This window comes from Caretta caretta, chromosome 12 (assembly GCF_965140235.1).
Source record: "Caretta caretta isolate rCarCar2 chromosome 12, rCarCar1.hap1, whole genome shotgun sequence".
In the NCBI taxonomy this organism is placed as follows: domain Eukaryota; kingdom Metazoa; phylum Chordata; order Testudines; family Cheloniidae; genus Caretta; species Caretta caretta.
This window is the reverse complement of record NC_134217.1, coordinates 25,198,952-25,225,627: the sequence shown is the minus strand read 5'-3', so window position 1 is coordinate 25,225,627 and position 26,676 is coordinate 25,198,952. Positions and strand designations below refer to the sequence as shown.

At 38.4% G+C, this 26,676-nt stretch overlaps 1 protein-coding gene across 3 annotated transcripts in view; it reads left to right on the top strand.

Moving 5' to 3' along the window:
* Positions 1-26,676, top strand: part of LOC125620775 (transcription initiation factor TFIID subunit 4) — a 214,588-nt gene that overhangs the window by 100,974 nt on the left and 86,938 nt on the right. For all 3 annotated transcript variants that reach the window (XM_048816905.2, XM_048816904.2, XM_048816903.2), the window contains one exon: positions 11,327-11,383. In XM_048816905.2, coding sequence (XP_048672862.2) covers positions 11,327-11,383 — 57 coding nt within the window. The remainder of the gene's footprint in view (positions 1-11,326; positions 11,384-26,676) is intronic.

The following is a 26,676-nucleotide window of genomic DNA, read 5'->3' as shown; positions in this document are numbered from 1 at the left end:
TGCTGCTGGCGGCAGCTCTGCCTTCACAGCTGGGCTCCCGGCCAGCACCACCGCCAGCAGCAGCGCAGAAGTAAGGGTGCCAATACCATACCGGGCCACTTTTACTTCTGTGCTGCTGCCTTCAGAGCAGGGCAGACGGAGAGTGGCGGCTGCTGACCAAAGGCCCAGCTCTGCGCACAGAAGTAAGGGTGGCAATACCGTACCATGCCATCCTTCTGCGCTGCTGCTGGCGGTGGCTCTGCCTTCAGAGCTGGGCTCCCAGCCAGCAGCCGCCGCTCTCCAGCTGCCCAACTCTGAAGGAAGCACTGCCTTCAGCAGCAGCACACAAGTAAGTGTAGCAGTACTGCAACCCCTCGACCTCTACAATAACCTTACAACTTCCCCACAGCTCCTTTTTGGGTCCGGACCCCGACAATTACAATACTGTGAAATTTCAGATTTAAATTGCTGAAATCATGACATTTACGATTTTTAAAATCTATGACTATGAAATTGACCAAAATGGCCCGATTTCTGTAAATTTAGCTCTTGTTGTGAAATGTTAATTAGGAACAATTGTTTCCTAAAAAAATCCCAGCATTGGCTTTCGTTCTCAATAACCTAATTATTGTTAATTGCCCTATTAATAGTGTTGCCACTGTACATAGGGAATGCTGTCTTCGCTATTGTTTCATTCAGGGTGAGAAAGCTTGGGTGCTTTAGAATTCATGATATGCTGAGAACCTAAAAATTTGAAAAGCTATTTTTTATAAATGCAGCTTTCTAATGGGCTTGCTCAACATACAGTACAATACACATTCCCATGTACAGAGGCTTTGAAATGTAAAAATGCTTCATAAAACAGCCAGTCACAAGTTAAATAGGAAGATTTTAGGATAAGTTTTAAAGAACAAAAGTTGTTCAGTAACTAAGGCTTTGTCTACATTGGGATTTCAGCCGCTGGCATAGCTGCACCAGTACAGATTCCTAACGTAGACACAGTTTACACTGGTGCACACTCACTCAGTGTAAATCTTGTCTACACTAGATGTTTACACCAGTGAAGCTCCACTAATGCGTGAAATTCCAGATGTAGACAAAGCCTAGATGCTGGAGAAGGAAAGATTTCCAGGTAGATGGAGTAAAAGAGTTCTTCCAGCTTGGGAGAGTCAGGAGGAAGTGATAGAAGAGGCAAACTTTTGATAAGTGGGATGATCAAATAGACAAGGGTCAAACCGCTTGAGTGGGGTGAGTTCTGGAACAACTTGAAAACCAAGTTGGCATTTTTTCATTAGATTTTTGAAGATGGATAAAAAGCAGTGAAAGGTAATAGAGGAAGGAAGGAGTATGGTCTTACTTTCTTGAGTAAGAAGGTAGTTTGACCCTAGGATTCTGAAGCCCTGATAATAGGTGAGCATAAAAGAGGCAAATGCAGTAGTCAAATCAGGACATGATTAGGAAATAGGTAAGCATCTTAACAGGCAGAATTAGATTCTGGAAATATTTTAGAGAGGATGATAAGTAGAATTACAGACAAGGGAGACAGAAGAAAAAAGAGAATTTAGGGAAAGCAAAGTCTAGCTAAAGATTATCACCTAAAGATATACTGAAATATCAGTATGCAAAATAGCCGTAATCTGACTGGAACTTTCCTAATACCATGGCCACTCCTTGTAGCTCATAGAGTTTGCCAATAATTTGGGCAGAATATAGCGATTCCCCTATTTTCATTGTATTGTAGATGTGAAACTGATCGATCACAAGTAGACATTTTCTAATAGTGCTGTGGTTTATTATGAATAAAAGTACAACCACAGGAGTGAGTTAGGTTCATTTTTAAGGTTAGTATTTTAGGAATATAGGAATTGCTTTACCTGATCAGACCAGGGGTCCATCTAGACTAGTACCTTTTCTCTAACAGGACTCCGTACCAGATGCTTTGGGGGGGGGGGGGGGAATGCAACAAACCATACAACAGGCAGTTATAGAGTAACCTGCCCATAGAAGAAGTTTGGTGTATGTCTGTGGTATGGTGAGTATGATGATAGGGAAAGCTGAATGTGTCAGGGCATTTCTGATTAATGGTCAAGTCCACAGGTTTTTTCCCCAGTGTTTCTACTCTCTCCATGGTAGAAGTGGCTGGAGTGAGGTTGTCCCCCAAAACCCACTGTGATCCCCAGGCACCTCCTGTCTTGGACCCACTCTTTCCGGCTCAGACACCATGGTAATGAGTTCAATATGAAAACATAGATTTGGAGGAGATGGCTTTCAAGGGAGGGTTCCACATTGTGGCAAGAGGATCCACACAAGATAATGCTGACTGAATCAGCATTACCTTATTTTGGTTTGTCTTGCTGGTGAAAAATGCTGGGGTGAGAGAACAATGCCATACAACAGCTGGCCACACCTTCTCTGCATACATGGAGCCCAAACCCTACAGAGGGAACATGGATCAGAACCTGCTCTACCCCTTCTGTGCACTTCTAGTCAGGATCCACTGGTCTTTGCTCCCTTCTGCAAAAGGGAGAGAGCCTTTGAATCTGTCTGTCAGTGGTGGGTGGGGGAAATTGCATTCTTAGAGAGAGACAGCAAAGAGCAGTCTTCGAACAACAAAAAGGTCAAAAGCCAGACTGAAATCAGCTGAGGAATTTATCTTTACATTTAATGTGGTCTGCTCTGAATGGGATTTCTAAGAGAGCAGAACACTGATTTTACATTATGCTAAAAGTGTTGGTCCTTACTTGTTTCTTTTGTTTACTGTTTCAAAAACCTGGGATGTATAAGGCTTACATGTGAGAGTAGAATAAGATTTTCAATATGTGGTCAATAATGGAAATGCTCTTGGTGGCAAAAGAAAACAGAATGTGAAACCATAGTTGGTGATAATGGCTTGATTTTATTTCTAAATGGATATTTGGATAGTCACATGCTTTTTACACTAGATATGTGTAGATGGGGGTTGTCTATGTCCAAGGAATTAAGAAATAAAAAATATTCCATGTTACAATATTTAAGGAAGCTGATCATTTCAAAATAGTTTATAAAACTACTTTAAAATGTTAGTTCAAGTGATCATACTGGCTTCATTGCACATGATGTGTGACATTGACAAATGAATTTTTTTCACCATACGTTTAATTGAATGGCATCTATCATCCTATCAGGTCCCGGGACTCAGTTATTAGTCCGTTCATTTTAGTGTTTTTTTGTTTAGTGTTTATGGTAGAACCAAATTCATGGGTACTAAAAATAAATACAACAATCATAGGTGTGTTGTATGTTTTTTTACAGCCTCTTTTGGGTAAAAATTGTCACTAGGTTAGTGAACGAAGGATTGTATTCTGGTGCAGTTTAAAAGGTAATTTTAGTGCTTACAGATGGTGCTGAATTTGACACCACTCTTGGCTACCATCCTCTATTCACTGAACAGATGTAGTGCAGATAGTGGCAATAGCAAAGTTTCCTACTACAATCCTGGCGATGGGCTTCCATCCTCTTCTGTAGGGGCCATCTCTCTGCGTGAGAGGAGAGTTAAATCTCCATGCTCATTTAATCCTTTTCCTGTCTCCCGAGACTAACAATGAGGGTGACAATTGATGCAATACTCCTTTCTCAACTGAAATTGCCCACTCATTTGTGATAAGAAAGTGGGGGGCTTAGTTTTGGGGGATTTGAAATTTTGTTACTTTCTATCATTTTAACAATTAAAAACAAAACAAAAAGCCAGCTTTTGGATGTCTACTTTTGCATGCCACCTCAGTGTGACCACAAATTTGAATAGGGTTTTACCCTCAGCTATGCTGCTTTTAACTTTCATTTTTTATTAACACAGCTAATGTGAAAGCAAAGTGTTTCATGTTGCCAATTTAACTTCTTTAATGAAAAGTGAACGTTATAAGTTGGTGCAGCTGTGGGTGAAGTTCTGATGTCACCCAATGGGAAAAATAGGTTTAAAATTGAAATTGTTGGCACAGCAGTGGCTCTCAATAGTGCAGCACCTACAGTTGTGACTCTTAACTTTAATGAAAAAGATTAATTTGAAACATTAAAGTCTCCCAATATAGATTAAAAAAAAAGTGAGGTTATAAGTGCCTAGTGCTAGACTGTGATGGAAGTGCCTGCTGAAAGCAGAAGACAATCACGTGCTAGCCCTGAGAGCTTTTAAAGCACAAGTCCTTTAAGTTTAAGGCTCCAAAGTGGTTCTGAATCCAGTAGTATATCTTACATTTTTGTAAATGACATAAAATGTAAAATGTAGTGCAGCACTGATTTCACAAATTGTGTGGATAAATTATAACAACCTCTTGAACTGTGAGCAAAGAGATTATAATTCTGACCATAATGTTATGCATAATTATTCATATTCTATCTGTCTTGAAAAAATGGCTACAGGAAGAGGATATATTCAACTAAAATATAAAAATAAAACTTGTAAACTTTGTTCATTTAAAAAAATGCAAATGCTGTCTAACTGCAAGAAAGAACACTATGACAACAGTTCTCAAACTTTAGCAACCTGAGGACCCCCATTTTGATTTAAAATTTTTCACAGACCCCCAAGCCGGCTTCTGATTTTCCCCGGAGGTGCTCAACCCCTGCTCAGCCCCAGACCCCACCCCCACACTACTCCTTCCCCCAAGGCCCCACCCCACCTCTTCCTGCCCCCGGTCCACTCCACCCTTCCTCTTCCTCACCTCTTCCCTCCCCTTAGTGCACCCTGTCCCCGTTCCTCCCCCTCCCTCCCTCCCACTTTAAACGTTCTGTTAAAAAGTCTAATTTTTGACAAGAAAGGTAGATAAAAGTTCCTGAATTTCACCGATGCACTAAAGCAAGAAAGACCACTACTGATTGCAGCAGTGAGCCCTATAACATGAAGTCTGGATTCCAATTAATCTAAAGGCAGTCAGTCCTATTTTTTTTAAAAAGAAAGACTTAATAATGGGTTAGTAGCAGAACCATAAACCCACTGAATTCTTCTAAACATGGTGTCAACTTCGCCTTTAACTATAAGATTACCTATATAATGCCACTCATTACTGTATGTCTTCACCGCTGATGAAATTCTCTTATTTAGATCTGTTTGGGAGTTGGCTGGCTGCTTTTACCCCCCAGACCATTTTTATTATTTGTTCTGGAGCTTTGCAGAGAATAGCTTGGTTGCTTTAAGAATCTATTTCAGATTATCTTGAACTTTCATCTCCTGGCCTGGTTTTGTTTGGTCAGGTCAGGAAAAAATATTTTTTTTATACCGTTAAACGTAAGATCATAGCAGTTATCAATAGCAGTGCTTCAAGTGTTGGCAGAAAGAACTTTTCCTCAGCTAGACTACTATTCCACATTGCAAAATTCCAGGCACTTATTTTGAAATACTACTTTGTTAACTATAACAAGCTTTCTGAGTTAGTTAGTAAATTACCACAGGAATGAAAGCACCAGTTCCAGGCTATCCTTTGCAAAGGGAAATTAGTAGCCAGGTCATCCCTTCAAGCAAAACTTGATGCAGCAGACACTGCGTCTTGCTTCATGGCGACCTTGGTAGTCATGAGAGGGGCTTCATGGCTGCAGTCATTGGGGTTTCTCAAGGAAGTCTGGGCAGTGGTAGAGGTTTCTCTTTGAAGATAATAACCTTTTCATTTCACTTGGTAAAGGACTCCCATGACACCCTCCATTCCTTGGAAATACATACCCTGGTGCTTCTTTGAAAATTCTCTAAGGCACTGCAGCAGTGGTATTGGCCAGCCCCTCAGCCATTCTACCATCACAAACCCTGTGAACCACTGAGAAAGTGCCACAAGGTACAGGGTGGAGATACATGGACCCACCACCATCCCTAGAGCCCTGTGCGAATACAAAAAAGTAGATCTGCATCCGATCCACATCCGCCAGGATCAACCCGCAATTCGAGCTGCGATCCGCTAGCTGCCTTTTACCTGAATCCACATCCTCAGCAGCAAGCTGTCTGTCATAAATATAAAGGGAAGGGTAAACCCCTTTAAAATCCCTCCTGGCCAGAGGAAAACTCCTCTCACCTGTAAAGGGTTAAGAAGCTAAAGGTAACCTCGCTGGCACCTGACCAAAATGACCAATGAGGAGACAAGATACTTTCAAAAGCTGGGAGGAGGGAGAGAAACAAAGGGTCTCTGTCTGTCTATATGCTGTTTTTGTCGGGGATAGACCAGGAATGGAGTCTTAGAACTTTTAGTAAGTAATCTAGCTAGGTATGTGTTAGATTATGATTTCTTTAAATGGCTGAGAAAAGAATTGTGCTGAATAGAATGACTATTTCTGTCTGTGTATCTTTTTGTGACTTAAGGTTTTGCCTAGAGGGATTCTCTATGTTTTGAATCTAATTACCCTGTAAGGTATCTACCATCCTGATTTTACAGAGGGGATTTCTTTACTTCTATTTACTCCTATTTCTATTAAAAGTCTTCTTGTAAGAAAACTGAATGCTTTTTCATTGTTCTTAAGATCCAAGGATCTGGGTCTGTAGTCACGTAGGCAAATTGATGAGGCTTTTTACCAAACCTTGTCCAGGAAATGGGGTGCAAGGTTTTGGGAAGTATTTGGGGGGAAAGACGTTTCCAAACAGCTCTTTCCCAGTAACCAGTATTTGTTTGGTGGTGGTAGCGGCCAATCCAAGGACAAAGGGTGGAATATTTTGTACCTTGGGGAAGTTTTGACCTAAGCTGGTAAAGATAAGCTTAGGAGGTTTTTCATGCAGGTCCCCACATCTGTACCCTAGCGTTCAGATTGGGGGTGGAACCTTGACATGGTGGCAGAGTGGTGGGATTAACCTGAAATCATTTTGAGATCCAGTTGAGATTTTTTTGAACTAGAAATACAGATTTCAAAAAAGGAAAAATTTTTTTTCCTTTGGAAAGGAAGTCCAGAAAGCAGCTGAAACTGAAAGCAGCTTGTTTTTTCTCTGCTTTGTGGCCAAGCAGAGACAAAAGGGGATTATCTTTGTGAATTGCAGGTTTTCTTTGCCTGGAGGCAGGGTACTTAACTCCTGCAGGGAAATTCACAGTCTTCCAACCCAGAGTTTTTTTTTTCCCTAAAAGTAAACGGGGGTGGGGGGAGAGGGGGTGTTCTACCCATTTGCCTGGAGACAAAAGTGGCAGGGGTTTTTTTTTGTTAGGATTTTGATTTTTTACAAGGAGCACAAGTTGGAAAAGGAATTTTTTTCCCTTTAGGCTGCTGGTAAGCAGGTTTCCAAGTAGTTGGAGGTTTTTTGCTTTGATTTGGGCCCAGAGCAGAGAAAAGGGAATTGGAATAATTGTCCACATCCGATTATGGACAAATGGGTCTTGGACATCATATCAACTGCCTACTTTCAGATGAGCTCCTATCTATCCTTTCCCCAAAAGTCCCTTCCCCCATACCTGTTCAGGGACCCCTCTCCCAAGATGATTCTCAAACAGGAGGCAGATTCTCTGATGCAACTGGAGTAACAGAGTCCGTACCTCCTCAACACAAGGGGACAGGAGAGCTTTTACTCCAAATATTTCCTAATCCCTGAAAAGGCAGAGGGGCTGTAAACCCATCTTGGATCTCAGATAGTTGAATGTCTTCATCTGCCACTCAAGATTCAGGGTGATTTCCCGAACCACTATAATCCTCTCCCTGAATGTCGTCAACAGTTTGTGGTGCTCGATTTAAAAGACATTTGTTTTCTTGTAGAATCAGCACACAGGGAATTCCTGTGTTTTACAATGGGCTCAGTACAAGGTTCTCCCCTTCAGCTTTTCTTCAACTCCAAAGGTCATGGCTGTGGTAGCAGCACATCTGTGCCGTCACAGTTACCATATATTTCCATACCTAGACAAATGGCTCTTCAAGGGTTGATCATATTGAGAACTGCAGGTAGCACTCACTGTCCTACTTGCCCTTTGCCACTCCCAGGATCTTCAAGTAAGTCCACTTCAAACCCACAATGACTATGGAATTTATAGGAGCAGTCCTGGACCCAGGGCGGCCAGGGCTTGCTTACCACAGGACAGATTCCTTGCAGTAAAGGACCTCGATATCCAAATTCAACTTTGTCCTCAAACAACTGTCAGGTCCTGCTTAGTCCTCCCTAGGCCACACGGCATCATGCGCATATGTGAGACGCCCCCCTCACCAAACTTCACCTGTGCAGCCTCCAGTCCCTGGCTGAGAAATGCCTGTGCCCTGAGCAGGGTCTTCTTTTTTGACGAAAATCTCACTTCCTCCCAGCATCTCTCACCTTCTGGGAGAAGACTGAAAATGTTTGTGTGGGAGTTCCTTTTACTCCAACCCCACCCACAAGAATGCTTGTCACAGATATGGCTCTTCTTGTCTGGGGAAAGCACTTGGATGATCATGCATCTCAAGGTTCCTGGACTCCACAGGAGTTCATGTTCCACATCAACCTCCTTGACCTTATACAGAACATGCAAGCAAATCCTGCCTTTATCTGATTCACTCAAGTCCAAATCAGGTCAGACAATATGACCGTTGTATGTTATATAAACATCTGGGGGGAAGCGAGGTGCACACTATTCTATACATAGGCAGTTTAACTAGGGAACTGGTGCATCCAACATCATATCACCCTCTCTGAAATCCACCTACCAAGACAATGAATTTCCTAGCAGACAGCCTCAGTTGGCATGAGGACCACAAATGGATGCTCCATTCATCTGTGGCCCAACAGTTATTTCCTCACTGGGGATTCCTGTCTTGGGACCCCTTCACTCCTTAACCCCTTGCAGGCAACAAGAAATGCCTGGCTTACTGATCTTGTAATGCACAGGGACGTAGCTCCAGAGGATATGGTTTCCTAGTGCAATGGTCAGACTCACTGATGTAGGCCTTTCCTCCCATCCCCCTCTTACCATGTGTCTTCATGAAAATCAAGGTGGACAAGGTGACAGTAATCTTAATACCTCCTTGGTGGCCAAGGAGGTTCTGGTTCTTGATAGCTCTCCAGGTGGCCTCCCAGCCATGCATTCACTTACGGACACCTCAAAACCTACTGTCACTGAAGGGGGCAGAATCAACGACCCCAACACAACATCCGACAGCCTGACTTTTGGATGGACAAGGGACTTTTAGAGAAATCCTGCTCAAACGAGGTCCAAACTGTCCTCCTCAGTAGCAGTTCTCCATATTACAAATGGAGATACTGAGTCACAAATAGGTTAAATGAGTTGTACTGGGTGACAAAGCAAGGCCTGTTCAGATGTGCCCTTGAGCATGTGCTTAAGTCCATCCCTTTTCTGCAAAGCATAAATTTATACCCTACTGAATGCTAAATAAATACATGTTTAAATTCTTTGCTGAGTAGGAATGGATTTAAGTAAGTTCTTAGTTGCTTTGCTGAATCAATTCACAGATGTCTCAGATCTGAAAATAGAACCCAGATCTCCTTATTCCCAGCCTTCTGCTTTAACAATTGATTAGACCAACCTATCTGTCTTAAGCTTTTGTGTTTGCCTGATCACTGTAGTTTCAAGTCGCCTTCTGTACGTCATCTTAAAGTTTTATTTTGGCTGGTATAACTTTGTTGTCATTAGAGATCTATAGTCTTTTGCTTCTCATTACCTGTTCTCCAGAAGGTCTCTAGCCAAGCTATCCTTAACTATGCCAGCAGCCACAAAATCACTGCTAGATGCTATTGGAAGATGATGCTAGCATGTGTGATGACAGTGTCAGACAAATCTTGAAAAAGTCTTTCCTCCAGTTTGTTCCTGTTGTGGTGTTTTTTGGCATCAAAGCTTTAATCTACATGTAGTATCAATTGGAAAAATAATCCCAGTTAAAAACAGTACAGTAAATTCAGAGTGAGTTTTCCCTTACCTGCCAAAATTCAGTGTTGTAGTTGTGTTTGTCCCAGGACATTGGAGAATATCAGTTATGAGATATTCAGAACTCCCTACAGCTATGTCTGCCATGTTAGGATCTGGTCTTGTCCCGCTCCGAATTCATGCTTTCCATTTGCTTTTCTTCATGGACGTTTAATTTCCTGCATTTTTAACGAGAGCACAGTATAAGATGTTCCACACACACACACACGCATAAAAAGCAGCATCTAAGTGATTGCAAATTATTCACTGTTTCTTTTCTGAAGCCTCAGATCTTTCTCCAAGTTGGAAAGGTAGAGGGAAGAAAAAGGGTAGAACTACTATTCCATTAGCATTTGTGTAAATGACATAGGAGGAAACTTAATATGCAAAATAATATACAAATAATAAATAATTACACCTTTCATGTGTCAAAACAAGTATAATTGTTCACATGGGAACCCCAGGGTTTATTTTTACTGTGACTGGGTATGGTTTTGATACATAACTATCTGAATTTTAGCCAATCATATAATACATTCAGAAATTACAATAATACATTTGTAATCTGCTTTTAAATTTGTTTTGTTTTGTTTGAGTGATTACTGAATTCCATGAAACTGAGTTCAGGAATTTCTCATTACTCTTGACCTTTAATACATAGTTACTGTATGCATAAATGTGTGACATAATTGTCTTAAAATATGCAGGCAATAATTTGTTATTAGTATTTATATACAAATATATAAATACCTATAGAGAGATACTCTAAGGATCACATTTATGTAATCATATAACTTTATTCTTTCTACATCTGAAAGCTACTTATGTCTATTTCTGAAGGGAAAATATCTTGTAAGGATTGCTTTTAGGAGGGTCTCACTGGTAGTTTATAGAATGACAGTTAATAGAAAGGAGTCCATGTCTTGGCTGAGCCTTAAATATGTGTTTTTACGCCGTAAACACAGTATGCTTCTACAGAATACTCACATTTTTAATTGTGCTACTTTGATGATAGCTGAGAGAAGGACTTTATAATAGATTTATGCATTCTGTATCGATACCAGCTTTAACCTTAGAAAATGTTTCTGTTAATGAAATACTTGAGTATAATTATTTGATTGTGAAGGATTTTAAATCAATAAATGATAAAAGATAGTGTAAAATATTTGAATGATGCTTCTATCAGATGTTTTTCTTTTCTGAGTTAGGACATTGTTGTTTCATAGCAAATGCATGTATACGTATTAAATAGCCAGAACATAAACTTCTCTTGAAACTTTAGAATTGGTAATAACAGAAATAGATTGGGTTTTTTATTTAAACTTACAGTGTAGATTTTATTTACAACTGAATATTTAACAGTGTATTGGGTGAGGCCTACAGGCTTGAAATTGCACTTCTATGACTTTAAGCATCCCATCTTTGACACCTTGTATCCTGTTCCCTTTTCTTTGCTATTTTTTAACTTACTGCAACAGATGAGGGGTTCTTAAACCATCTGTTAACCTTTTTCCCCATTTTTTTAAAACATGTAGAGTCGCTCAAGGCAAGAAGACCCAGAGCAAGCTAGATTGAAACAAAAAGCAAAGGAGGTAAGCAGAGCTAGAGATCATTACACTTGACATTTCAAGGCTTGAACATATTAATTTTTTATGCCTTGCTACTTGTATATCGTTAATAAAAATCTGACTAAAACTTTTAGGATGTATTTGTTGCTTTGCCTTTGATCTTAATGTTTGCAAACTAATACATTAATACATGTGAAGCCTAAGGAGATTTTATAAGAGAATATTTCCATACATTACATTTTCATTTCCATTTTAGGTAGCTGTAGCTTTTGTTGGGTTGTTGATGATGACAGCGGCATTAGATTTTGGTGGAAAATATATGCCTTTGTCTTTCTGTAAAATGTCACTTCCTAGAAATGTGTTATTTTAATTACTAGTTTTTGTTTTTGTAACAATTAATGTTTTTAAGCTTGATGTTTTATTCAGTCATCATTCTTAGTTACTGTAGTCTAAAAATCATCAAATAACTGCATTTGAAGTTTTGATATTATAGTTGAAGGGTCCAGTTCTGTGAGGTGTTGAGCATCCTTAACTCACACCGAATTAAGGAGCCTGCCTCTTGCTTACGGTTACCCTATGTACTTAAAAGGATCAAGTCATAACTTTATTTAGAAAGACATAAAATATCTCTCTGTTAAATGCAATTATTATTTAAAAAACCAGTATCAATAAGATACCCAGCAAACCCCAATCCCGGTTAGCTGAAGTTAAATTCCATTAATTGTATTAATGAAGTCCATTAGGAGATAATATATACAGAGATATTTGTTTGACAAATATTTTACCTATTTCCCTGGTATTCCTGTTCTATATTTGCTCTGTGTGGTCAGTGTTTTATAATTTCCATTGCTATACAGATCTCATGTATATATGGTGAGAATAAAAAAAATGCTCTTTTTTGAAGTACATAGATGAAATGTATATTAATTTCTTCCATAACGTGAATTACTGTGAATAGATATGAAATATATAATGAAGAAGAAATGTCAGAAAGAGTTCATTTGAACTTTTTGCCATGGGTCACTGCCTGTCTGGACTAAGGATTTTGAAAATATTTTGAAAATTTCACAAATCAACTATTTTCCTGGAAAAGCCCTGGAATTGTCATACCAGCTACCAACAAAGATACCCAGGCATAGATACAAAAAGAAACTCAGTTTTGAAAATATGTAAAAATAATTGAAGGTAATCAAACGTAGCAAAACAGGCTGTTGAGATAACCACAAAAGCTATTCTACCGTTGAAAGTGAGAATGAGGTACAGTTCAGACATTTGTAGTTTATACTGCCTGCAAAGCTAAGATAGTTATTAGATTTAATTCTTTTTTTATTATTTTGTCATTGTAAGTAAACTATCCGAGAAACATTTGCCGTTTGTTGGTGATATGGTGTCATAATCTCTCATTGAGTGCTCTTCTTATTAGTTAATCGGAAGGTAGGGGAAGGAAAAATGGTCTCTTTTAGTAAAAATATGTGTTTTAGCAAGTAATCAGACTGAAATAAGATGAATTCTGTATAGCTGTGCTGAAAGATTTACTGTCTAGCAGATTTGGTTGCTTTTGCTCTGAGCAACTGCAATGAGCATCTCTTTTTCTTACTGTGAAATATTCAAAGTAATTTTGATATATATTGCATTTCTTGATCCACTAGGGGGAGTGATGCTGTACACACTTGTGAATAGAAGAAAATGTTAAAAAAATAATAATCTTGCTTTATTATTGAGTTAGCAAGTATTTTGGTGGTAATCTAATTAGTAATGCCCAGATCAAACTGCTGTGTGACTTTAAAATAGTAATTGTTCCTGAATATGGTAACTGGTTGGAATGAACAAATGTAGAATGAATACCAGGTTTTCTGTTTCAGAATGCTGCACCCTGTTCTTTTGTACAATAGCCCTGCCTTGTTTCCCACCCTTCTAATGAAACTGCATAATTCGCTGGCTCTCTCCCTCTCTCTGAAGTTGAATTTCATTCTACATATTTAAAACCATATGACTATAAGATAAGACTCATTTTTCAGTAATTAGGGTTCTGAATTTTTTTCTTCAGTTTACTGAGATCTTTTCACCTACAAATATTTAAATATATTTAATATATATTTAAAATATATTTTGCAGTGAATGTCCTCAAAAGGGGTGGAGAGTACAAAAAGTAAGTAGGAGTGTATTTTAGTTTAGGGTGGTTTGTTTTTTTTCCCATATAATTTAGTTGGATCAGTTGCTGAATGAATACTGACACTGAATACAGTTGCATTGGTGCTACTGAGACAAAACGACTGATTTTGCAATACAAAAGATGATATACTAGCCACATGGTAGTTGGGGCATTATATTATCTGAAATTAAAGACTTTGAATTAACTTTTCAAAAAAGTCTCAGTTTTATAACTTCTCTGCCAGCTGGTCTGCTCTTAAATGTGCAGATGATCTATATTCAAGAGGAGATTTGGGTCTCCCTCCAGGTTTTGTAAATTATGAAGGTGATATTGTTAGCTTTATGAAGATTAGCGGAATTGAAATCAATATTTCCCTAATCTATAAAAATGACTTGAATGTTGGATTTTGAAGACACTTGTTGCTCATTTGCCGTTCTGGCTGGTGGCTAGACACTATTATTTAGTCAGGTATGCTGAGGACACCCAAGTCTCTTATATTATGCACAGCCCTTTGGAGCTTAGTCTTATTTCCTGGATAGCGTTGGTGCTTGTGAAGCATAATGGATGTTTTATGCTTGCAAGTCATAAATTTGCTCTTTTGATAAAGATTTGAGAATTTTACCATTATCTGGAAGGGTTCAGAGGCTTTGTAAATGTATAATGTTTCAAGGCTGTTGATATACCTGTATTTGAAGGGCGACACCAGCCAGCATATTCCTTCTATTACCCACCCAAACGTTCTGGCATTATCTCTTTATTCTCATTTGTAGGGTGATTAGGACTGGGCTCTGGATCCATCCCAGGTAAACTCAGAGTCAAAGTGGGTGGAGACTGTAGAAGCAAACAGAAGTCCCAGGTGTGGGCACTAGAAATAAAGACAATGATGTGCAGAGAATGGGATCAATGGGGGTGTCAAGGTTCTTCCCCCACTCTGAACTCTAGGGTACAGATGTGGGGACCTGCATGAAAAACCTCCTAAGCTTATCTTTACCAGCTTAGGTCAAAACTTCCCCAAGGTACAAAATATTACACCCGTTATCCTTGGAATGGCCGCTACCACCACCAAACAATTACTGGTTACTGGGGAAGAGCTGTTTGGACGCGTCTGTCCCCCCAAAATGCTTCCCAAAACCTTGCACCCCACTTCCTGGACAAGGTTTGGTAAAAAGCCTCACCAATTTGCCTAGGTGACTACAGACCCAGACCCTTGGATCTTAAGAACAATGGACAATCCTCCCAACACTTGCACCCCCCCTTTCCTGGGAAATGTTGGATAAAAAGCCTCACCAATTTGCATAGGTGACCACAGACCCAAACCCTTGGATCTGAGAACAATGAAAAAGCATTCAGTTTTTACAAGAAGACTTTTAATAAAAAAATAGAAGTAAATAGAAATAAAGAAATCCCCCCTGTAAAATCAGGATGGTAGATATCTTACAGGGTAATTAGATTCAAAACATAGAGAACCCCTCTAGGCAAAACCTTAAGTTACAAAAAAGATATACAGACAGAAATAGTTATTCTATTCAGCACAATTCTTTTCTCAGCCATTTAAAGAAATCATAATCTAACACATACCTAGCTAGATTACTTACTAAAAGTTCTAAGACTCCATTCCTGTTCTGTCTCTGGCAAGAGCAGCACACAGACAGACACAAACCCTTTGTTTGTCTCCCTCCTCCCAGCTTTTGAAAGTATCTTGTCTCCTCATTGGTCATTTTGGTCAGGTGCCAGCGAGGTTACCTTTAGCTTCTTAACCCTTTACAGGTGAGAGGAGCTTTCCCCTGGCCAGGAGGGATTTCAAAGGGGTTTACCCTTCCCTTTATATTTATGACAGGGGGAGATGAGACAGAAGTATATAAGGGGAGAAAGGTGAAATCTGAAAGGAGTGGCTTAGCGATGGTTTATGGAGAAGACAAATCTAAAGGATGAAATACCTAGTTTTAGAGTTGGGAAGAAAGATATCAAAGTATAGGAAAAAATTATAATAGGAAGAGATAAGGGAAGGAAAAAATAAATAAAAGCAAAGGGTACAGGTTCAAGGGAAGGAAAAAATAAATAAAAGCAAAGGGTACAGGTTCTAAAACTTCCTTTTATGCTCAGGACCTCTGGACAGTCACATCTTTTTTTAAACCAAATTAGCAGAAACTAGTTTTAAATTTGGTTAAAAAAACTTATTAAACATCATAACTAATGTAGTTATACATAGCCCTACTGTGGACACTATCTATCACACTGAGGCTTTATCTACACACAGGCTTGCACTTTTTTAGTTATACTGATGCAAACTCCTATGGTGGTCACTCTTATTTTTGTTTGAGTGACCTATTTAGGTTTAGTTTAAACCTGTTCCAAATTGATTTAAGATAAATGAAAATAAGTGTTCACACAGGGGTTTACACTTGTTTAACTTTCAATTAAAATTCATGCCTTCATTAAACTGGTGCAACTCTCCTTGTCGACAAGGACAAGATAGTGATCAGTCAGTGTATTTTAATATTAAACCTATTTAACAAAGTGATGCAACATTATCTTTAAGCAAGTTTATTGCAAGAAAAATGTTCCTCTTCACTTGTATACTGAACTACATGAGTATTTAAACCTAGGCTACATTCTGAAATAAGAAAGATACAGTGTGATTGTCAGTTGAACCTGTACAAGGATTCGCAACATTTGTGGACAACATTTACTTTTTATTACATTGTTAAACCTTTCAAAATCAAATTTTAAAAAATATGATGGCAATTGTTCAGTCATTTGAAAGAATGGAAAGTCAACTACAAATATGTATTAGAGAAATGAGTTCTCTAACATCCATAAAAAGGGTTCATTAAATAGGACATAAAACAGACTATATAACTGCTAGCAAGATTAGAGAAAGATTAGGAATAATTAAGTCAGCATCTAGTAATTAATAATATAAATGGTTTCAAAGAAAGATAGAGCAGGTGAGATCCTGAGCATCCTTTCTGTTATGGATAACTTGCTATATATTCAGTGTTCATTAACTGAAATGCCTATTTAGGCTGAAAGTGAAGTAGCTGAGTTTGTTCATCCTAATAGATTAACTAGGTTAAAATCTTTGTGTCATCACTAACAAAGGAAATTACATAGTAATAAAAACTTAAAGTAAACACCATGAACACAGTATAGTAGGGCATGCTTCCAGAGTCCAGATCAATTTAGATAACCCCCAGTCAGAATCTGGTCTCACAGGCACTGTACTCCATGTGTGTGAAATCTTGGCCCCATGGAAGTCAGTGGCAAAACTTCCATTGATTTCAGTAGGGACTAAATTTCACTTTGAGTACACTCCAGGGGTATTATCCTTATCTGTGCCAGCAGTTCACCTTTTTAATATTTGCACAATAGTAGCAATACATCTGAAATGAGAAAGCTCTTCCAAGGCATTTGTTGAGGATGGGGCAATTGTCATGTCATGCACGCAGCCCTTAGTAAAGCTCTCTCTGCTGGACATTCACCAGGTTGCTGTATCTGTCCCAATCCACTGGACCCATGTGCTATAAGCTTCCCTTGATTTGAGTAGGTTTCAATACCGGCTTTCCTTGGCCTGTCTGGCACATTTCCAGGGCACAGGCTGTCCCCATTGCAGAAATGGAGCTACATGAGCCATCTGCCCTGCACCCCCAGGTCCAGTGCTGATCCCTCAGCTTGTTCCATAACTTAAGCACACCCTTTCCCAGATCTGGAGCCATGTGAATGCTCTGTGTTTATAATTCACCTCTGCAAGGGCATGTGATAGTGAAGCAGACAAGCACACACAGATAGACTTTCACAGGAGTTTAAAATAAATTACTCTTTATTTAACATAAGGATACACAGATCTAGAGAGCTGAAAGAATGGAAAGTCAATTGCAAAATGCAATTTCCCTGCCCCAGTTTCTTCACCACTCAGTCATTCTTTGGTCATAGGCTAGAGTCCTGTAGAGAGTCCAGGATCTTTCCTCTCCTCTGTCCTCCAACATATAGCTTCTCATTATGGAGTCTCTCTCCCACCCCGCCCACCCTGAAAAAAATGACCAGTGAGAGTCCCTTACTTTGTCAGGTGACTTCCTGCTCAGTTTCATTTCAAAATCCCCGACTGGGTGATGTGTTGTGTAGTTACCACACCTCTAGTGTTCAGACAAAAAATCTTGTTTACCTTGAGCATCAGTTGTCTCTTTGTCCAAGGGTGCACCTTTTAAATGGATGATTGTCAAAGGATATTTCTACAGTGCAATTAAACACCTGAGGCTGGCCCATACCACCTGACATGGGCTCACAGGGCTTGGGCTAAGGGGCTGTTTAATTGAGACGTAGGCGTTTGGGCTCGGGCTGGAGTCTGAGCTCTGGGACCCTGCAAGGGAGGAGAGTCCCAAGGCTCACGCTTTAGCCCAAGCCTGAACATCTGCACTGTAACTAAACAGCCCTTTAGCCTGAGCCCCACAAGCCCCCAGCTTGAATGAGCCAGCCTCGGGTTTTTAATTTCAGTCTAGAGATACCCAAAGTTTAACCCTCTATTAGCCCTGTGCCAGGTGCAAGAATTTCTCCTGTTGCCCTTGTGGATTTAGCTCAGCATGGAGGCAAAAGACAGTAGAGAAGGCAAAGATTAGCCTTCCAATCAAAACGGAGTTTTCACTCTGACCCAGATACAGAATGTCCTAAATATCAAACAGAATTCATAAACTGTGTCACACCCTGTGTGGGGATACACTGAGTGCAGACTGCACCTCTTCTGCAGCTGTTGCATGAGTTTGTCAGGGAGCATGTTTCTCCCAGTGCCCTTGGAGGTGTTATGCACGCTGCAAACCTCTGGGCATTGTGGTTCCCTCCACTTTGTTGCTACACTTTCTCTGCCTCGCCCAGGTGGCTTTCATTGTAGGAGGGTTAAATTGGCCTTAAGCATCTAGCTTTTGAAATGCAGCCTGTTCTGATAATATATGCAAAAAGTGTTTGGAAAGGATGTTAGATATATTTGTACGCAAAGCTATAACACTCCTCACTCTTTTAAAAAAAAAAAGTGAGGTAGTCTGTCAGAGCACTGAGTACACACATTTTACAAGGCTTGAACACTGACATGGAAATATGAAACCAATCTTGTTCCCAGACTAAAAAGAAAAGTTGCTTCTAAGCTAAATATTGTAATTCTGATTCAGCTCAGGATATTTAACTATTAAGATATCAAAAATAATTCTACAATAAATAATTTCTTAACATTGTATTGAGTATATCTCAATAATTCTGTAGTAGTGGTATTTGCTTGTAAATAGATTCAGATTTACTGCTATTATCCCTATATTCAGGTTTTGCTGAAAACCAAAAGCATAAGGAGTTTGGTAAGAAACAATCTATTCTTTCTTAAAGGACTTTTATAACAAATTATTTTCTGTCCAGGAATTGAGCTCCTGAACAGAAAATAAGTTTAAATTAAATCTCTGTTTAGCTCCCTAAATCATCTGGGGGTCAGAAGATTGAAAGAAAGGAGGAGAATCTTAGGAATTTGATCTTAGAATAGTGATTGATTTAATGCTCTTTTTGACCAGTAAAGGTGCATCTAAACTGGAATATTTTGTGAACGTTTTTCTGTACCAATTCTGTCAATACTAAAGCTGTTGTATAGATAGAGTACAGGCATTTTTATTACTATGTGAGTAAGGTTAAATAACACAGTGGCCAAAAAAACAACAACAAAAGAACAAAAAAAAAACCCCAAACCAGACAAAAGCTTCCTGTATATATTATAGCTTCCGTTGTTTGTCACCCGCTGGAGCTATCTAGTGCAGAAAAATACTTATCAACTTTTCCAGTGTGGATAAGGGCTACAGAAAACACCACAGGTCTGAATTTGGCCCATTAAGTTTTCCATTATGTTGGGCAATTGCCAACTGAACATATTTTTAGTCATTCCTTCTCTTTATCAAAATGATAGAGAAAAGTCGTGTTAAGACAAAGATATATATCAGACAGTCAAGCTTTGGGGTAAATGGCTTTTCTACAGTTAAAGTTCCTGTGACTTTCATTCTGTGCAAACTTGCTACTCAGAAAGAAGTAGATACTCCCATGAAAACCCTCTGTATTATCAAGCATAACTAATTAGAACTATTTTTACAATATTTTTGTCGTTTTGAAGGAAGACAACATCAGACATGCAGTATGGTACCATGACCAGCACAAATCCTGATAAATTACTTCCATTGTGAGCTTTTGGGGGCAGGGCAATATATCATTATATGTGCATACAGAGTCTAGCATAATGTAGTTCTGATCCTCAACTGGAACCTCTAGGTGCTACTGAAATACAAATATTAATATCTTTAACAAATAGTTAAATATTCTTCATAGATTTTTTTTTTAACTACAGATCTGCAGAATTATCACATTCTGCTAAATTTCCAAGGCTAAAACACAGTCTAGACCCCGATCCTACAAACATTTATGTTTGTGTGTGACTTTAGGCAAGAGAGTGTCTTACTGAATTCCACAGAACTGTTCACACACATACGTGTTTGTAATATCAGGGACCAAGACTCTTCATAGCATCTCTTGCAAGGGCAGAGTTGTAAAATAAAAGAACTGTTTGGTTGGAGGGTAAGGCATGACATTACAGTTCCTATTCAGGAATGGGAGTTTGGACAATAGAAGGCAAAATGCCAAGGATCAAGAGGAAGGCCCTAATCTCTTTCCAGCCAAGTCTTGTGAAGCAGGAAAGACTGGTTTAGACAAGAAGTGGATTAATTGGAGGTGAGCATAAAGAGAGAGCTTTTTTGCCTTCCCTCTACCCCAAAGTTTTCCCAAGCTGAAGATTGCCCCTTTCAGTACAGGAAAAATCTAAACTACATCCAGTCTTCTTCAATAAACCACACTACTTCTCCCTCGAGAGAACAATGGAAGTGATCCATAGTTGGAGATGGGTTTTTGTCTTCCTAAGAATCATCCAGTGTTGATCACTGCAACAGACAGGATACTGGTCTTGATGAGCTTAATGGTCTGATTTGGTATATCAAATCCTGTATTATACCCATGTAGTGCACATAGATCTTTGTGCAGAGTGAAACAATTTATCCTACCTCATAAATGTTCATTTTTTGTGGGACACTGATTGTAGTTCTATTGTAGTTAATGTTTTAGAAGTTAATTTTACTTCTAATTATCTGTACTGGTACAAACCCGTGTTTGATCTTTCTTAGTGAACAAACTATATGTTTTGAGATTTGGTATCCCTTTAGAATAGGGATCTGAAAAAAAAGTTCCTATTGTTTACATATGTGTATTTAAACTATAATATAGAAACCATAAATGCTTCACATTTTAATTGACACCATCACTGGCATCAAATGCCATTGTTAACTAAATGTGATGAGAAATACCATGTAGTGTCAATTGGTACTAACACTTAGAATGTCTTGTTTCTGTGGTATCAGTCTGTCATGATTTTCCAACTCAGGAAATATTACATTTACAAAAGCTGCAGACAGCAATTTCAGTTAAGACAGATATTTCCAGTCAGTGAATACTAATTATGTTTTTTAAAAAATCTGTATGGTTGAAGAATTAAAAATGTTTACACAGAAAGGTCACATCAAATTTAATTATCCATATTTTTGCTATGAATAAATTTATTTATTAATCAGTAGTTTATTTCAATTAACAGGATAACAGCTGGAACAATATAAGTGGAAAATTAGTATCCTTATGTATGGTTTCAGAGTAACAGCCGTGTTAGTCTGTATTCGCAAAAAGAAAAGGAGTACTTGTGGCACCTTAGAGACTAACCAATTTATTTGAGCATGAGCTTTCGTGAGCTACAGCTCACTTCAGCTCACGAAAGCTCATGCTCAAATAAATTGGTTAGTCTCTAAGGTGCCACAAGTACTCCTTTTCTTTTTATCCTTATGTAAACATTTTTTGCCCTTATCAGTTTTCCTGTTACTTAAACTTTAAGAATTAATTCTTAAGATTCATGCAAAGTTTTAAAATTAGAGTCTCAAAAAGCATTTTTACCAACTAAACTTGATTTTTTTGCTGTACATATTTGAAGGACAGGCCCTTATTGTTGAGGTTTTCCCTCATTACAAAACTGTAGCTACATTAATGCAAAAAAAAAAAAAAGTGTAGACAAAGCCTTAGATTTAGTTCTAGAAAAGTAGACACAATCCCAGGTATTTGAGCACTCAATCCTGTGATGTATATTTAATATCAACATTTTATTGTGCTTATAGCAGTGTTATCTAGTGGATGGAGAACAGGAGGCCTGGGCTCTAGTCTCTCTCTCTGGACTAATTAGATTCTATCCGTGATTATGGTGTCAGGCTTCTTAGAATATATACATGCTATTTAAAGCTCCAAAATACAAAGACAATAGCCATATTAATAAAACATTTTGATGAGTTCCTTGTAATAACTGATAGGCTTCCAAGGGAGATTGTGAAATCCCCGTCAATGGAGGTTTTTAAGAACAGGTTGGACAAACACCTGTCAGGGATGGTGTAAGTTTAAGCACAGGGGGACGAACTTGACTTCTCGACGTCCCTTTCAGCCCTACATTTCTATGATGCTGGCAATTATGTTTATCCCAGAACAGTCATAGGTGACAGGTGTCCTTGTGGGAAATAGGAAACTCTTAAGCTAAGTAGAAATGTTGTGACTAAAGCAATGTTTACGTAAAGTACATTCAGTTACTGCAAACCTAGTTCTGTAAGAAATACTTTTTTAAAATTTATCATATGGTCACATGTACCGTACTTTAAATATTTGCACAAACATGTCTAATAAAAATATGGTGATGTGAAATATTTTACTATCCAGTGATCAATATGGTACCAAGCTAAAAGAATCTAAATACCATAAATTGTTTTATATTTAAAATATAACTTAATTCTGTGTCCTGATAAATTACAATTACATTTCTTTTGATTATTATTTGTATACCACCAGAATATAATGGAATTATCATACCTCCTGCTGACACATTTTTAGTCTCTTTAGTGCAGGTCCCAGATAGAAAAGTCTATCCCCAGTCTACCCTGACACTCCTGATACATAGTGGAAACCCCCTCTACCTGATAGTAGACTGAAAGCACAGGTGTCTGTTCTAACATTCTACAAATAATGGCCATTATTTGGCAATTTATATACTTGGTATATACTTAGTAGAGCAGACTGAAGTTTTCTGTGGCAAATGCTATAATCATCTCCAACCAGCAGGTGAAAGATGGACAAGAATACAGGGGCAGAGTTCAGCTTGGTGTTCAAATCTTTATAGCAGTTATTGAGACTTTTTTACAATGTTAGTGTTTCAAAGGGCTATTTAATTTCAACCTTCATTCTGTCAGAACAGGTGTAGAGTGGTTTTTTTTTTGTTTGAGATTATAACAACTTTTCCGTGTGCATCTCATAGTGATTTATGAAACAATGAATTAATCTTCACAACACTTCTGTAGAATATTCTGTTATTTAACAGATGGGTAAATGGGGCAGAGAGAAGTTATGTGATTTGATATCCAGTATGTCTGTCTCTGTAGCTGTATACAATAGTCTTCCCATGTGGTTCTCCAACAGGAAACCCTGCACAACAGGATTTGGCCCTTAATTATTACATTTTTGAGGCTATATATTCCTATAAACATTTGTAAAAGTTAGTTTTGTTATCATTAGTTTTGGCACAGGTATTTTTAGTAAAAATCATGGCCAGGATGTGGGCAATAAACAATAAATCGTGGAAGCCAGAGACCCGCTGTCCGGGACTGAAGTCACAGAGGTCACGTAAAATCACGGAATCCGTGACTGACTCATAGCCTTAATTATCATCAATATCAGTCAGTTTAACCAAATAAAATATTAACTACTATTGGTTAGATTACAGGTTGTAATAAGGATAAAAGTTGAAGTATCATTTTTTGTGATTTGTAAAACAGACATTTCTGTTTATATTTAGATGCATGCATAGCTTTCTAATCATACTTAAAATACAAACCAGGCAGCTGATCATTAATGTGTCTGGGAAGACTAAAGGTGTATTGCTTTCATTTGCTGTTTTTAGTTTAGTCTTTGCATTACAAATATTTTGTGTTCTCCATTAAACACTCTACTGATAGGCACATCATCTTAATTGAATAATGAGAGACTGCTCAGCGTGTTGTTGATAAAAAAAAGTGCTTGTTTTCCCTCTAGTAATATTATTTTTTAAAAGTAAATAAATTGCATTATTACTATTTCTAATGTAAACATTAGTCAGTGGTCAGTTTTCCCTTAAGTGTGTGTTTACCAGACATGGATTTGAATATCTGTGAAATTTAGATATCTGAAGGAAAGTCACTCATTTTCTTTGGGTTATTAGGCAGTTCAAGTAACAGTTCATAGGATTTCTTGTTCCTATTTAGTCTTGAAAGAATATTGTTGAAGCTTGCGATTAGCTTCCATGTTTTGACTGTGGGGAAGTCAGAGTGATGTAAGATGTTTTCCATGTAGAAGGGAAAAACTGGAACAAGGGTGCTATAAGTTTGTTCTATTTCTTAACTGACGATGAGCTTCTGTTGACTGAGCTGTTGCTAGTTCTTTAAAATATCTCTCAATATAATGTGGGAGAGAAGAGAAGCGACTGAAAATCATTACAAACTTCTGTGTATAAATGCAATTATAATTAATGACTGTATGATCTGATATGCAGTGTTGTTGTAGCCGTATCAGTCCCAGGATATTAGAGAGGCAAGGTGGATGAGGTTAAATCTTTTATTGAACCAACTTCTGTTGGTGAGAAGGAAAAGCTTTTGACAAGCTCTTTGTAAGCTTGAAAGCTTGTCTCACCAACAGAAGATGGTCCAATAAATATTATCTCACCTACCCTGTATGGGCTTACACAGTTAGGAATAAGTGCAAAAATCTAAACAAAATTGTTAAATCTTCTTGGAATTAATATTGTGACTCCTCCACCCCATTCCTTACTACCCTGCACAGTTAGTTTCACAGGTAAGCTTAATTATATACGAAACAAAAATGTTTTGTGTCTTTAAACTAGAAACACAACATGTAGATTTTCTGAAGAGCCTTCTTAATCTTTATTTCTGACATGCTATCAGTATTATTACCTTTAAATGGGTATTTCACCCTATGTGACCAAACGTTGTATTCACCTGTCAAACCACATGAAAATCTATTAACTCCCCGAAAGATAAGATTAAGAAATATCATCCTGCAAGAAGTGCTCATAATATTTGGCAAATATGTCAGACAAGTGAAGTAGGCTTTAGGGGGGAGTCAAAAGATATAAAATGGGAAATTAGACTGAAATCAGGTGTTAATTGTATTCAGGAAGACAGTAGAGATAGAAAATGTTCTCTTGATAAGAAATATGTATGAAATGAATGTGAGATTGATGGGACCAGTACAGATTTTATGGGAAACTATGTAATTTCAGATTTTTATTTATTCTCTAACTTTAAACATGTACGTTTTGGTGGTAATTTTAAAAATCTGGTTTAAAAGATGTTGTTTGGAGGCATAATTGATACAGAAGAGGTTTGTTTGTTTTCTGAGAACCCACTTCGTCATTTAAAATAGTGGTGTATTGCAGGACTTGCAAACAACATTGGTATTTTAACACATTTCTGCATGGTATTTTAACACATTTTTTAATAGTGTATTACTACTATCCCAGTAGGGGGAAGTGTCTTCTGGAAACCTTTTTTCTAGAGGAGAAGGTAATGTGGACATTTTCTGCCATCCCACTAGTTAGTGCTTTTATTTGTCATTTTATGTTGCATGCTGGTTTTTAGGGCTGTGGTTAAATTGTGGGAATATATGATAACTTTTGTTGTAAGAAGGCCTAAAGTCCTGAGTCAGCACAGTGTTTTTGACATTGGTGTGCATCTTCCTGTGCTACAGAAGCAAAACAGTCTCAATGCTGTAGTGTAGTGGTAGAATCTAGGGGATACCTAATGTGATTTACTAAGAGGTACAGATCAGGAAAGTCACTGAAAGTACATTACTATCAAAGGTCACTGTCTAGGCCACCTTTGGCTCTTTTGACATTCGCAAGCTCCCATTTCAAGACAGATGAAACTAAATATTGAAGATTGATTTTAGTATATTTTAGTATAGATCTATCATTGATGATTGCCAACTCCTCTTACATAAACACCATAAAACTGCTTCTTTGTGGTTTAACAGTGGTTCTTGGAAAAAACAGGTGCAGGTGAGGGGGCAGAGATTACCTAGAGAGGACCTCAGGCCGAAAAGACTTTGTCTCCCGTTTTCCTACAGGCACAGTTCCACTGGCAAAATCCTGGGTCTCATTTACTGGCCTCTTTAGCCTTTATCAGCCCTAGACATTGGCCACAAGTTGCAACGAGCTAAACCTCTTATGTCTCCTGATATTAAAGTTAAAAGTACTATTGAGTCTAAATCAACTGTGTCCACATGATACCATAAGAAAAGTGACAAAGATCACCAAATGTCTGCCAGTTTAGTCCAGCAGGAAATTTCGTTTTCTGATCCCAAAACAGGCAATCGGTGAGACCTGCAGCATCCTAAAAATACAGGTCTTACAGTACAGCTAAGAACAGAAGGGGTGAGACAGCCACCAGGAAACTTTAAATATGTGGCGGAGGAGGGGAGACATCCCCAAGGGGTAGTCCTTTGCCTGCCAGGTATGTACTCTCACATCTGAGTGCTATGCTACTCCTGCAGTCTATTCAAAATGTGTGCTCCCCCACACTGCCGGCTGCAGAGGAGAGGGCATTCTTCCACTGTGTAAAAAGAGGAATTGTTACTAGAGTGCCCTCAGAACTTTTGAATCCTGCAGTCACCTCACCTTTGTTAGTGATCCTCTGACATCATAAGCAAAGTTAGAATCATGCTGGTTCACACTTGGGTGGGAGACTTCTAAGGAACTGTTTAACTACTTGTATCTTGATTGAACAGACTGAGGACAACTCTACACCCCTTGCATTGTGTTAGGGGATATGAAGAATGATCCAGAGCCCACTGATGTTGATAGAAGTCTGTTCACTTCAGAGGACTTTGGATCAGGCCCACAGAGCTGCTGGAGTTGTCATGTTTCAGAAAAGAAAAGAGAGCAAGGCAGTTTTTGGTTATGGAAGAATCTATGGCACATTTCATGAAAATAGAGGTGTTTGTTTCAGGGTCTGGGCTAAATTCCAGTGATAGT